The sequence below is a fragment of the Salvelinus namaycush genome, chromosome 7, assembly GCF_016432855.1.
Source record: "Salvelinus namaycush isolate Seneca chromosome 7, SaNama_1.0, whole genome shotgun sequence".
Classification (NCBI taxonomy): Eukaryota; Metazoa; Chordata; class Actinopteri; order Salmoniformes; family Salmonidae; genus Salvelinus; species Salvelinus namaycush.
In genome coordinates this window covers 10,394,285-10,406,759 of record NC_052313.1, presented here as the reverse complement: position 1 = coordinate 10,406,759, position 12,475 = coordinate 10,394,285, and the positions used below count along the sequence as shown (strand labels likewise).

General features: G+C 49.3%; 1 protein-coding gene across 1 annotated transcript in view; it reads right to left on the bottom strand.

Annotated features, from left to right (window-relative positions):
- LOC120050940 (traf2 and NCK-interacting protein kinase-like) overlaps positions 1-12,475 on the bottom strand; it is a 72,836-nt gene that overhangs the window by 13,168 nt on the left and 47,193 nt on the right. The window contains exons 24-29 of the mRNA XM_038997485.1: positions 10,332-10,502; positions 10,110-10,253; positions 8,261-8,395; positions 7,989-8,089; positions 7,679-7,828; positions 7,055-7,214 (exon numbers count right to left, since the gene is read on the bottom strand). Of these exons, the coding sequence (XP_038853413.1) occupies positions 7,055-7,214; positions 7,679-7,828; positions 7,989-8,089; positions 8,261-8,395; positions 10,110-10,253; positions 10,332-10,502 (861 nt within the window). The remainder of the gene's footprint in view (positions 1-7,054; positions 7,215-7,678; positions 7,829-7,988; positions 8,090-8,260; positions 8,396-10,109; positions 10,254-10,331; positions 10,503-12,475) is intronic.

Sequence of the window (12,475 nt, the reverse complement as noted above, 5' to 3'; positions counted from 1 at the left end):
ATCCAATTTTGATAAACTCCCATATCTACTGGGAGAAATTCCACAGTGTGCCATCACAGCAGCAAGATTTGTGACCTGTTGCCACAAGAAAAGGGCAACCAGTGAAGAACAAACACCATTGTAAATACAACCCATATTTATGCTTATTTATTTTAACTTGTGTGCTTTAACCATTTGTACATTGTTACAACACTGTATATATATATAATATAACATTTGTAATGTCTTTATTGTTTTGAAACTTCTGTATGTGTAATGTTTACTGTTAATTTGTATTGTTTGTTTCACTTTTGTGTATTGCTACCTCACTTGCTTTGGCAATGTTAACACATGTTTCCCATGCCAATAAAGCCCCTTGAATTGAATTGAATTGATATCCTAGACCTAGAGAGACGGGTAGATAGAGATATCCTAGACCTAGAGAGACGGGTAGATAGAGATATCCTAGACCTAGAGAGACAGGTAGACAGATCATGTACAGGTAGATATCCACAATATTTCAGTATCATCTGGTTGCCAACCAAACATCAACACAAAAATAACATTATAACAAAGTAGCAGACAAACAGACACACAAACATTTCTCCTTGTGCTGGGGGCGGGGGCACGACTCTAGGGGTAGGAAGTGTGTAGGAGCATGCAGAGTGGTGTAAGTGTCTGAATTGCACGTGTGTGTTATTATATACAGTTGAAGTCGGAAGTTTACATACACCTTAGCCAAATACATTTAAACTCAGTTTTTCCACAAATCCTGATATTTAATCCTTCTAAAAATTCCCTGTCTTAGGTCAGTTAGGATCACCACTTTATTTTAATAATGTGAAATGTCAGAATAGTAGTAAAGAATTATTTCTTTCAGCTTTTATTTCTTTCATCACATTCCCTGTGGGTCAGAAGTTTACATACACTTAATTAGTATTTGGTAGCATTGCCTTTAAATTGTTTAACTTGGGTCAAACATTTCGGGTAGCCTTCCACAAGCTTCCCACAATAAGTTGGGTGAATTTTGGCCCATTCCTCCTGACAGAGCTGGTGTAACTGAGTCAGGTTTGTAGGCCTCCTTGCTCGCTCACGCTTTTTCAGTTCAGCCCACAAATGTTCTATAGGTTTAAAGTCAGGGCTTTGTGATGGCCACTCCAATACCTTGAATTTGTTGTCCTTATGCCATTTTGTCACAACTTTGGAAGTTTGCTTGGGGTTATTGTCCATTTGGAAGACCCATTTGCGACCAAGCTTTAACTTCCTGACTGATGTCTTGAGATGTTGCTTCAATATATCCACATAATTTTCCTCCCTCATGATGCCATCTATTTTGTGAAGTGCACCAGTCCCTCCTGCAGCAAAGCACCCCCACAACATGATGCTGCCACCCCTGTGCTTCACGGTTGGGATGGTGTTCTTCGGCTTGCAAGCCTCCCCCTTTTTCCTCCAAACATAACGATGGTCATTATGGCCAAAAAGTTATATTTTAGTTTCATCAGACCAGAGGACATTTCTCCAAAAAGTACGATCTTTGTCCCCATGTTCAGTTGCAAACCGTAGTCTGGCTTTTTAATGGTGGTTTTGGAGCAGTGGCTTCTTCCTTGCTGAGCGGCCTTTCAGGTTATGTCGATATAGGACTCATTTTACTGTGGATATAGATACTTTTGTACCTGTTTCCTCCAGCATCTTCACAAGGTCCTTTGCTGTTGTTCTGGGATTGATTTGCCATTTTTGCACCAAAGTACATTCATCTCTAGGAGACAGAACGCGTCTCCTTCCTGAGTGGTATGATGGCTGCGCGGTCCCATGGTGTTTATACTTGCGTACTATTGTTTGTACAGATGAACGTGGTCCCTTCAGGCATTTGGAAATTGCTCCCAAGGATGAACCAGACTTGTGGAGGTCTACAGTTCTTTTTCTGAGGTCTTGGCTGATTTCTTTTGATTTTCCCATGATGTCAAGCAAAGAGGCACTGAGTTTGAAGGTAGGCCTTGAAATACATCCACAGGTACACCTCCAATTGACTCAAATGATGTCAACTAGCCTATCAGAAGCTTCTAAAGCTATGACATCATTTCTGGAATTTTCCAAGCTGTTTAAAAGGCACAGTCAACTTAGTGTATGTAAACTTCTGACCCACTGGAATTGTGATACAGTGAATTATACGTGAAATAATCGGTCTGTAAACAATTGCTGGAAAAATGGGGGAAAAAATGGGAGGAGCAGGGGTCGGAGGAGCAGGGCTCGGAGTCGGGTGGGAGGAGCAGGGGTCAGAGTCGGGTGGGAGGAGCAGGGGTCAGAGTCGGGTGGGAGGAGCAGGGGTCGGAGGAGCAGGGGTCGGAGTCGGGTGGGAGGAGCAGGGGTCGGAGGAGCAGGGGTCGGAGGAGCAGGGGTCGGAGTCGGGTGGGAGGAGCAGGGGTCGGAGGAGCAGGGGTCGGAGTCGGGTGGGAGGAGCAGGGGTCAGAGTCGGGTGGGAGGAGCAGGGGTGGGAGGAGCAGGGGTCAGAGTCGGGTGGGAGGAGCAGGGGTCGGAGTCGGGTGGGAGGAGCAAGGGTCGGAGTCGGGTGGGAGGAGCAGGGGTCAGATTCGGGTTGGAGGAGCAAGGGTCGAGGACGCAAGAATCAAGGTTTTATTGTTCTTAGTTTTTATGACCGTTCTATGTATTGCTGGTATCGTCTCCTTCGCTCCTTCTGTGCGGTCTGCACTGTGCTCCTTCTGTGCACTGTGCTCCTTCTGTGCACTGTGCTCCTTCTGTGCACTGTGCTCCTTCTGTGCACTGTGCTCCTTCTGTGCACTGTGCTCCTTCCCACTCACACACCAAGCCCCTCCCCCTGCCACTCACAATGAAAGATAACTTCTTCCTCTCTGAGAACAAGCAGTTTAAACTCACTATTTGCATTTGAGGTTTGGTCCAACGGAAATCGGTCATATGGACACCAAAACGCTTAGAGACATTATTTTACTGTAATAGACGAGAACTTAAACTTTCTTACAATACCCTTTTAAAGTCTCATCTCTCAAAATGTTGAACAGAGCAGACCCTGCTAAATTGAGTGTCAATGAACATGATTGTGGAAAGTTAATGCTCAGTTTGTCACGCACGGCATTGCGGTACCGCTAGCAGCATTATAGCCACAGACTGTCATGGGCTAGCTGTGTAGTCTGTGTTTTATAAATGTGCAATGAACACAAAAAGACAAATTTATATCAGGAATTGGCAACTTGTTCTGAGAAATAAGCATCTTCTTATCCAGGTAGGCTACTTGATTTCAATATGTTGTGAACAGGCGGTTGTTCAGAAAGAAGGAGATGGACAGGTGTCACGCCCAGACCTTAGTTTTCTATATTTTCTGTATTATTTTGATCAGGTCAGGGTGTGACGAGGGTGGGTATAGGTGTGTTTGTCTTGTCTAGGGTTTTTTGTTTATCTATGGGGATTTTGTATGTCTAGGGAATGTAGGTTTATGGTGGCCTGAATTGGTTCCCAATCAGAGGCAGCTGTTTATCGTTGTCTCTGATTGGGGATCCTATTTAGGTTGCAATTTTCCATTTAGGTTTTGTGGGTAGTTGTCTATATGTTGTTGCCTGTCAGCACTCTGTTATTTATAGCTTCACGTTCATTTTGTTGTTTTTGTTAGTTTGTTTAGTGGTTTATTCGTTTATAAAAAAATATATATATTCACATCACGCTGCGCCTTGGTCTCCTCACTACGACGTTCGTGACAGAACTACCCACCAAAAAAGGACCAAGCAGCATGCTAAAGAGGAGTGGACATCTTGGACCCGGGAGAAGGAGGAGTGGAGGACATCCTGGACCTGGGAGGAGGTAATGGCAGAGGACAAGACCCTGCCATGGAAGCAGGCGGAGATAGCACAGGAGGAACATCGACGATATGAGGGTACACGGCTGGCACGAAAGCCCGAGAGGCAGCCCCAAGATTTTTTTTTGGGGGGGGGGGGGGGGCGCACGAGGAGATTGCATGAGTCAGGTCGGAGACCTGAGCCAACTCCCCGTGCTTACCGTGGCGGGCGTCGTACTGGTCAGGCACCGTGTTATGCGGTGGAGCGCACGGTGTCTCCAGTACGCGTTCTTAGCCCGGTGCGCTACATCCCAGCTCCCCGCATCTGCCGGGCTAGGGTTAGCATCCAGCCAGGAAGGATTGTGCCAGCCCTGCTCTCCAGACCTCCAGTACGTCTCTACGGCCCAGGATATCCTGCGCCGGCTCTGCGCACTGTGTCTCCAGTGCGTCTGCACAGCCCAGTGCGTCCTGTGCCTGCGCCCCGCACGTGCAGGGCCAAAGTCACCATCCAGCCAGGACGGGTTGTGCAGGCTCTTAGCTCGAGACCTCCAGTGCGCCTCCACGGCCCAGTGTATCCGGTGGCTCGACCAAGGACAAGGCCTCCTGCATGTCTCCCCAGCCTGGTGGGTCCTGTGCCTGCTCCCAGAGCCAGGCCTCCTGTGTGTCTCTCCACTCCAGTGATGATCCATGGCAAGAAGCCTCCAGCGGTGATCCATGGCACGAAGCCTCCAGCGATGATCCATGGCACGAAGCCTCCAGCGATGATCCATGGCACGAAGCCTCCAGCGATGATCCATGGCACGAAGCCTCCAGCGATGATCCATGGCACGAAGCCTCCAGCGATGATCCATGGCAAGAAGCCTCCAGCGATGATCCATGGCAAGAAGCCTCTAGCGACGGCCTCCAGCCCGGAGCCTCCAGCGACGGCCTCCAGCGTCGCCCTCCTGTCGGGAGCCGCCAGAGTCGCCCTCCTGTCCGGAGCCGCCAGAGTCGCCCTCCTGTCCGGAGCCGCCAGAGTCGCCCTCCTGTCGGGAGCCGCCAGAGTCGCCCTCCTGTCGGGAGCCGCCAGAGTCGCCCTCCTGTCGGGAGCCGCCAGAGTCGCCCTCCTGTCGGGAGCCGCCAGAGTCGCCCTCCTGTCGGGAGCCGCCAGAGTCGCCCTCCTGTCGGGAGCCGCCAGAGTCGCCCTCCTGTCGGGAGCCGCCAGAGTCGCCCTCCTGTCGGGAGCCGCCAGAGTCGCCCTCCTGTCCGGAGCCGCCAGAGTCGCCCTCCTGTCGGGAGCCGCCAGAGTCGCCCTCCTGTCCGGAGCCGCCAGAGTCGCCCTCCTGTCCGGAGCCGCCAGAGTCGCCCTCCTGTCCGGAGCCGCCAGAGTCGCCCTCCTGTCCGGAGCCGCCAGAGTCGCCCTCCTGTCCGGAGCCGCCAGAGTCGCCCTCCTGTCCGGAGCCGCCAGAGTCGCCCTCCTGTCCGGAGCCGCCAGAGTCGCCCTCCTGTCCGGGGCCCGCTACGAGGGTCCCCAGTCCGGGGTCGGCGGCGAGGGTCCCCGCTCTAGAGGCGCCACCTAAGTGGGCCAAGCCAGAGGTGGAGCGGGGTCTACTCTACGTCCCTCACCAGAGCCGCCACAGCGGAGAAATGCCCACCCATACCCTCCCCTATAGGTTCAGGTTTTGCGGCCGGAGTCCGCACCTTTGGGGGGGGGGGGGGGGGGGGGTACTGTCACGCCCTGACCTTAGTTTTCTATATTTTCTGTATTATTTTGATCAGGTCAGGGTGTGACGAGGGTGGGTATAGGTGTGTTTGTCTTGTCTAGGTTTTTTTGTTTATCTATGGGGATTTTGTATGTCTAGGGAATGTAGGTTTATGGTGGCCTGAATTGGTTCCCAATCAGAGGCAGCTGTTTATCGTTGTCTCTGATTGGGGATCCTATTTAGGTTGCCATTTTCCATTTAGGTTTTGTGGGTAGTTGTCTATGTGTTGTTGCCTGTCAGCACTCTGTTATTTATAGCTTCACGTTCGTTTTGTTGTTTTTGTTAGTTTGTTTAGTGGTTCATTCGTTTATTAAAAAATTATGTATTCACATCACGCTGCGCATTGGTCTCCTCACTACGACGTTCGTGACAACAGGAGGGTGTATATATAATAGTTAAACTGTTCTACCTTGTTAGCATATAAAAGATTAGCTGGCTACTCACTATCACGTGGGTTTGCGCTTGAGAGATTGTTTATGAGACCTGTGTTACATTTTCTAAAAGGCCTGCTACAAAATGTTAATTATTAGTGGTTGTGCATGATTGTTGTGCATGAATTTGCATTTTCATAGACAGAAAAAAGCAGGGTGAACTATTTTGATAAAATAATTTGTGGGTCTTATGGTTTAGTCCAGGTCTAATGGTTTAGTCCAGGTCTTATGGTTTAGTCCAGGTCTTATGGTTTAGTCCAGGTCTTATGGTTTAGTCCAGGTCTTATGGTTTAGTCCAGGTCTTATGGTTTAGTCCAGGTCTTATGGTTTAGTCCAGGTCTTATGGTTTAGTCCAGGTCTTATGGTTTAGTCCAGGTCTTATGGTTTAGTCCAGGTCTTATGGTTTAGTCCAGGTCTTATGGTTTAGTCCAGGTCTTATGGTTTAGTCCAGGTCTTATGGTTTAGTCCAGGTCTTATGGTTTAGTCCAGGTCTAATGGTTTAGTCCAGGTCTAATGGTTTAGTCCAGGTCTAATGGTTTAGTCCAGGTCTAATGGTTTAGTCCAGGTCTAATGGTTTAGTCCAGGTCTAATGGTTTAGTCCAGGTCTTATGGTTTAGTCCAGGTCTTATGGTTTAGTCCAGGTCTTATGGTTTAGTCCAGGTCTTATGGTTTAGTCCAGGTCTTATGGTTTAGTCCAGGTCTTATGGTTTAGTCCAGGTCTTATGGTTTAGTCCAGGTCTTATGGTTTAGTCCAGGTCTTATGGTTTAGTCCAGGTCTTATGGTTTAGTCCAGGTCTTATGGTTTAGTCCAGGTCTAATTTTACATGCAGTGTTTTGACCTTTTTAAATTGTGCATAAAAGCTTATTTAGAGAATTGTATTTATTCATTTTTTTATCGAGAAGTTTGGGGGGGGGTTGTGAGGAGTAGTGAGGGATAGTGAGGGGTTGTGAGGGGTTGTGAGGGATGGTGAGGGATAGTGAGGGGTAGTGAGGGGTAGTGTGTGTGAGAATGTGAGCGGTGGAGAAGAGGAGTTATGTGAACCAGTGAGAGGCATAGAAGTGTGCGTGAGGGGGGCAGTGAGAGTGTGTGAGAGACCTACCAACAGACGTGGGCATCTCTCCCCACTGCAGCACCACGTCTTTAGTGATGCGGCCGTAGGTGTTGACGTAGACGCCCTCGTCTTCGTAACACAGCAGCATCTCCATCCCGTCGGTCCGCGGCAGCACCACGATGGCATGGGGCGTCACCTGACTCTGAATCTGCCGGGGGCGATAGATACCACACAGTGGAGGGGTGGGGTGGCATCAGCCTGGCGGGCACAGAGCACGACCCCCGCAACTCCTCTACCTCTTTCTTTCCCATATTTCTCTAAATCTCTTTCTCTTATTTCCCTCCCTCCCTGTCTCGTGGCCAGCTCCCCACCCCCCTGTGCGAGGAGAAACTGCTGCAACAATGGAATCTCCCACTCCAACATCCACACAATCACCATGGTAACACAGAATGTAAACAAAATAGCATTGTCATGGTTTGAACAACATAAATGGTAAACGTCATGGTATTTGAGCCCTGAAACCAGAACTGCCACACAGTAGGTACGGTTACCATTTAAGAGGTCGTAGTTCAAAGGGGAACTAACGGCTCACCACCAGAGTGGAGAAATCAGATGTTACCTGGTTCAGGTTTCCTTCTCTGAGCGCACACACACTCACACTCACACTCTTACGTGGGAGGGAATGTAGATGTCATAAGGGTTGCCAGAGTCGACATCAATGACATGGAACCCGACGCTGGAGCCATAGATAACCTTTAACCTCTGACCCTCCTCCACCGTCAGGTCAACCAGCTGGGGGTGGTGCTGCAGGTCAGTGAACGACTGACGGACAGACAGAACGAGAGACAGCAGGGAATAGAGAAAGAGATACTGTGATCACTGATGTGTGGAGAGCATTTTGCTTGAAAATGGCTGCTGGGCATCACCCAGGTGATAGTGGAGGAAATGAGATCATACTGGTGTGTGTGTGTGTGTGTGTTACCTTGAAAGCCATGAACTTGTGGTAGGGTTTGGGTGCCCAGGCAAAGATCTCCACTGAGTTCTTCAGAGCGATGACCAGAAACTTGATCCTCTCATACTTCACTGGAAATAGCACACACACAGGAGAGTCAATCACTCACTGAGACTTGTGTTAGTAACCCATGATAATGCTTAGGCTTTAGCTCAATGGTCTAATGCAACACACAGGTTTAAACTTCACCCAGCCTCCACCACCTCCCGGACGCGCACACGCGCACGCACACACACACGTACCAACTTTGTAGTGTACACAGCCCTCCAGCTCTCCCACAGTGACCCAGCCCTGCTTCTTCTCCACCTCTGGGTCATTGTGTAATATCCTGTTCCTCAGCCAGGACAGGTAGTACACACGCAACTTATTCTTCTTCCCTGGAGGAGAGCGAGAGAGGCCAGGGGAGAGAGAGGGGAGGGGAGAGAGAGGGGAGGGGGGGAGGGGAGGAGAGAGGGGAGAGGGAGGAGAGAGGGGAGAGGGAGGAGAGAGAGAGAGGGAGGAGAGAGGGGAGAGGAGGAGGGAGGGGAGAAGAGAGGGGGGGAAGAGAATGGGTAAAGGAGAAGAGGGAGGAGGAGAGAGAGGGAGGAGAAGAGGGAGGAGGAGAGAGAGGGAGGAGAAGAGAGAGAGAGGAGAAGAGAGAGGGGAGGGGAGGGAGTAGAAGAGAGAGGGGAAAGAAGAAGAGGGAGGAGGAGAGAGAGGGAGTAGAAGAGAGGGGAGGGAGTAGAAGAGAGAGGGGAAAAGAGAAGAGGGAGGAGAGAGAGAGAGAGGGGAGGGAGTAGAAGAGAGAGGGGAAAGGAGAAGAGGGAGAAGAGAGGGGAGGGAGTAGAAGAGAGAGGGGAAAGGAGAAGAGGGAGGAGAGAGAGAGAGAGAGGGGAGGGAGTAGAAGAGAGGGGAAAGGAGAAGAGGGAGGAGAGAGAGAGGGGAGGGGAGGGAGTAGAAGAGAGGGGAAAGGAGAAGAGGGAGAAGAGAGGGGAGGGAGTAGAAGAGAGAGGGGAAAGGAGAAGAGGGAGGAGAGAGAGAGAGAGAGGGGAGGGAGTAGAAGAGAGAGGGGAAATGAGAAGAGGGAGGAGAGAGGGGAGGGAGTAGAAGAGAGAAGGGAAAGGAGAAGAGAGAGGGGAGGGAGTAGAAGAGAGAGGGGAAAGGAGAAGAGGGAGAAGAGAGGGGAGGGGAGGGAGTAGAAGAGAGAGGGAAAAGGAGAAGAGGGAGGAGAGAGAGAGAGGGGGGAGGGAGGAGAAGAGAGAGGGAAAGGAGAAGAGGGAGGAGAGAGAGAGGGGAGGGGAGGGAGTAGAAGAGAGAGGGGAAAGGAGAAGAGGGAGGAGAAAGGAGGGAGTAGAAGAGAGAGGGGAAAGGAGAAGAGGGAGGAGAGAGAGAGAGGGGGGGAGGGAGTAGAAGAGAGAGGGGAAAGGAGAAGAGGGAGGAGAGAGAGAGGGGAGGGAGTAGAAGAGAGGGGAAAGGAGAAGAGGGAGGAGAGAGAGAGGGGAGGGGAGGGAGTAGAAGAGAGAGGGGAAAGGAGAAGAGGGAGGAGAGAGGAGGGAGTAGAAGAGAGAGGGGAAAGGAGAAGAGGGAGGAGAGAGAGAGAGAGAGAGGAGGGAGTAGAAGAGAGAGGGGAAAGGAGAAGAGGGAGGAGAGAGGAGGGAGTAGAAGAGAGAGGGGAAAGGAGAAGAGGGAGGAGAGAGAGAGAGAGAGAGGGGAGGGAGTAGAAGAGAGGGGAAAGGAGAAGAGGGAGGAGAGAGAGAAAGAGAGGGGAGGGGAGGGAGTAGAAGAGAGGGGAAAGGAGAAGAGGGAGGAGAGAGAGAGAGAGAGAGAGAGAGAGAGAGGGGAGGGAGTAGAAGAGAGAGGGGAAAGGAGAAGAGGGAGGAGGTGAGAGAGAGAGGGGGGAAAGGAGAAGAGGGAGGAGAGAGGGAAAAGTCTTCAGCCTGTTAGCTCTTTGAGAGTGATCTTCCAATCTGAACAAAGCATTGCTACAGGCCTCGAGTTGTTCAGAAAACACAAGTCTGCCTTTTGAGACCGGACAGTCAAAACCACAACACTTGGCTCCAGAACCGTTTGTTAAGGTCTGATTGTGTTTATTTAAGTAGCAGTCAGTCCTACCTGATATGGTGACTAGGACATTGAGTCCCTCCAGAACGTCCATCTGTTGGAAGCGTCGGCGGTTAATCAGGTTATAGACCTTCCCCTGACCACTACGGTCCAGCAACATCAGACCGTTCTCTGTCCCCACCAGCAGGTTCACACCTAGACACACACAAATAATAAACCACACACAATAGCACAATGTGTGTGTCTATGTGCTGAGTAGTTGAAGTGCCTTACCCCAGAGAGCAGCACACAGTATCTCAGAGTTGAAGCGTTTCTTGTATTTGCGTATCTCAGGCGTGTCGCTGTGAGGTCGTATGTTGGTCGGGTTCACGTTGACCACGCTGATCTTTCTGGCCTCGTTCAGTCTAGCCTGCTCCTGAAGCAGCAGCTCATTCGCAAAGTGGGCTGCAACCACAGGGTAACATTACACTAACGTTCACATAACCTTTCAAACTTACAACCACAGGACAACCTTAAAACATAAAGAAACATTTGCACAACCTACTGATTCCTAAGCAATTCACTGGCAAGAGGAGCTTGAGCAAAGATGAAAGAAGCCATTGGTGATCGCTACTTCTATAAAGGAACATTTGACTTACTATGACTGTGATATGTGGTTGTCTCACCTAGCTATCTTAAAGCCAGAGTTCGTCATTTAAACAATAACACAGTGGCACTCAGCCTCTGTTTGGGTAAAAAGCTGAGTGATGGGCCAGGAGAAATGTAACCACTCTCAAATTCATAGACAGAGCTATGGATGCAAAGACTGACCATCCGTGATAACAAAATGACAGTTCTACCCATGTTTGAGGCTATACAGTGTTTGATTACATTTACATTGTTTAGTAACATTGGAGTAAAACAAGCTTACAGCAGAAGTATTCAGACCCCTTCACTTTTTCCACATTGTTACGTCACAGCCTTATTCTAAAATGAATTAAATTAAATTAAACAAAACATCCTCCTCAATCTACACACAATACCCTATAAGGACAAAGCGAAAACTGATTTTTTTTTTTTTAAATGTTTGCACATTTATTAAAAATTAAAATCAGACCCTTTGCTGTGAGACTCGAAATTAACCTCAGGTGCGTCCTGTTTCCATTGATCATCTTTGATGTTTCTACAACTTGAGTGGAGTCCACCTGTGGTAAATTCAGTTGATTGGACATGATTTGGAAAGGCACACACCTGTCTATATAAGGTCCCACAGTTGACAGTGCATGTCAGAGCAAAAACCAAGCCATGAGGTCGAAGGAATTGTCCGTAGAACTCTGAGACAGGATTGTGTCAAGGCACAGATCTGTAGAAGGGTACCAAAAAATGTCTGCAGCATTGAAGGTCCCCAAGAACAGTGGCCTCAATCATTCTTAAATGGAGGAAGTTTCGAATCACCAAGACTCTTCCTAGAGCTGTCCGCCCAGCCAAACTGAGCAATCGGGGGAGAAGGGCCTTGGTCAGGGAGGTGACCAAGAACCCGATGGTCACTCTGACAGAGCTCCAGAGGTCCTCTGTGGAAATGAGAGAACCTTCCAGAAGGACAACCATCTCTGCAGCTGGTAGAGTGGCCAGACGGAAGCCACTCCTCAGTAAAAGGCACATGACAGTTTGCCTAAATGCAACTAAAGGCTCTCAGACCATGAAAAACAAGATTCTCTGGTCTGATGAAAGCAAGATTTAACTCTTTGGCCTGAATACCAAACGTCATGTCTGGAGGAAACCTGGCACCATCCCTACGGTGAAGCATGGTGGTGACAGCATCATGCTGTGGGGATGTTTTTCAGCGGCAGGGACTGGGAGACTAGTCAGGATCGAGGGAAAGATGAACGGAGCAAAGTCCAGAGTTTCTTGATGAAAACCTGTTGCAGAGCGCTCAGGACCTCAATCTGGGGAAAAGGTTCACCTTCCAACTGCACAACAACCCTAAGCACACAACCAAGACATTGCAGGAGTGGCCAGAGCCCGGACCTGAACTCGATTGAACATCTCTGGAGAGACCTGAAAATAGCTGTGCAGCAACGCTCCCCATCCAACCTGACAGAGCTTGAGAGGATCTGCAGAGAAGAATGGGAGAAACTCCCCAAATACAGGTGTGCCAAGCTTTTAGCATTATACCCAAGAAGACTTGAGGCTGTAATCGCTACCAAAGGTGCTTCAACAAAGTACTGAGTAAAGGGTCTGAATACTTATGTAAATGTGATCGTTTTTAATTTGTAATAAATTTGCGAACATTTCTAAAAAACTGTTTTTGCTTTGTCATTATGGGGTATTGTGTGTAGATTGAGGGGAAAAAACTATTGAATCCATTTTAGAATAAGGTGTAACGTAATAAAAAGTGAAGGGGTCTGAATACTTTACGAATGCACTGTATATTTTGG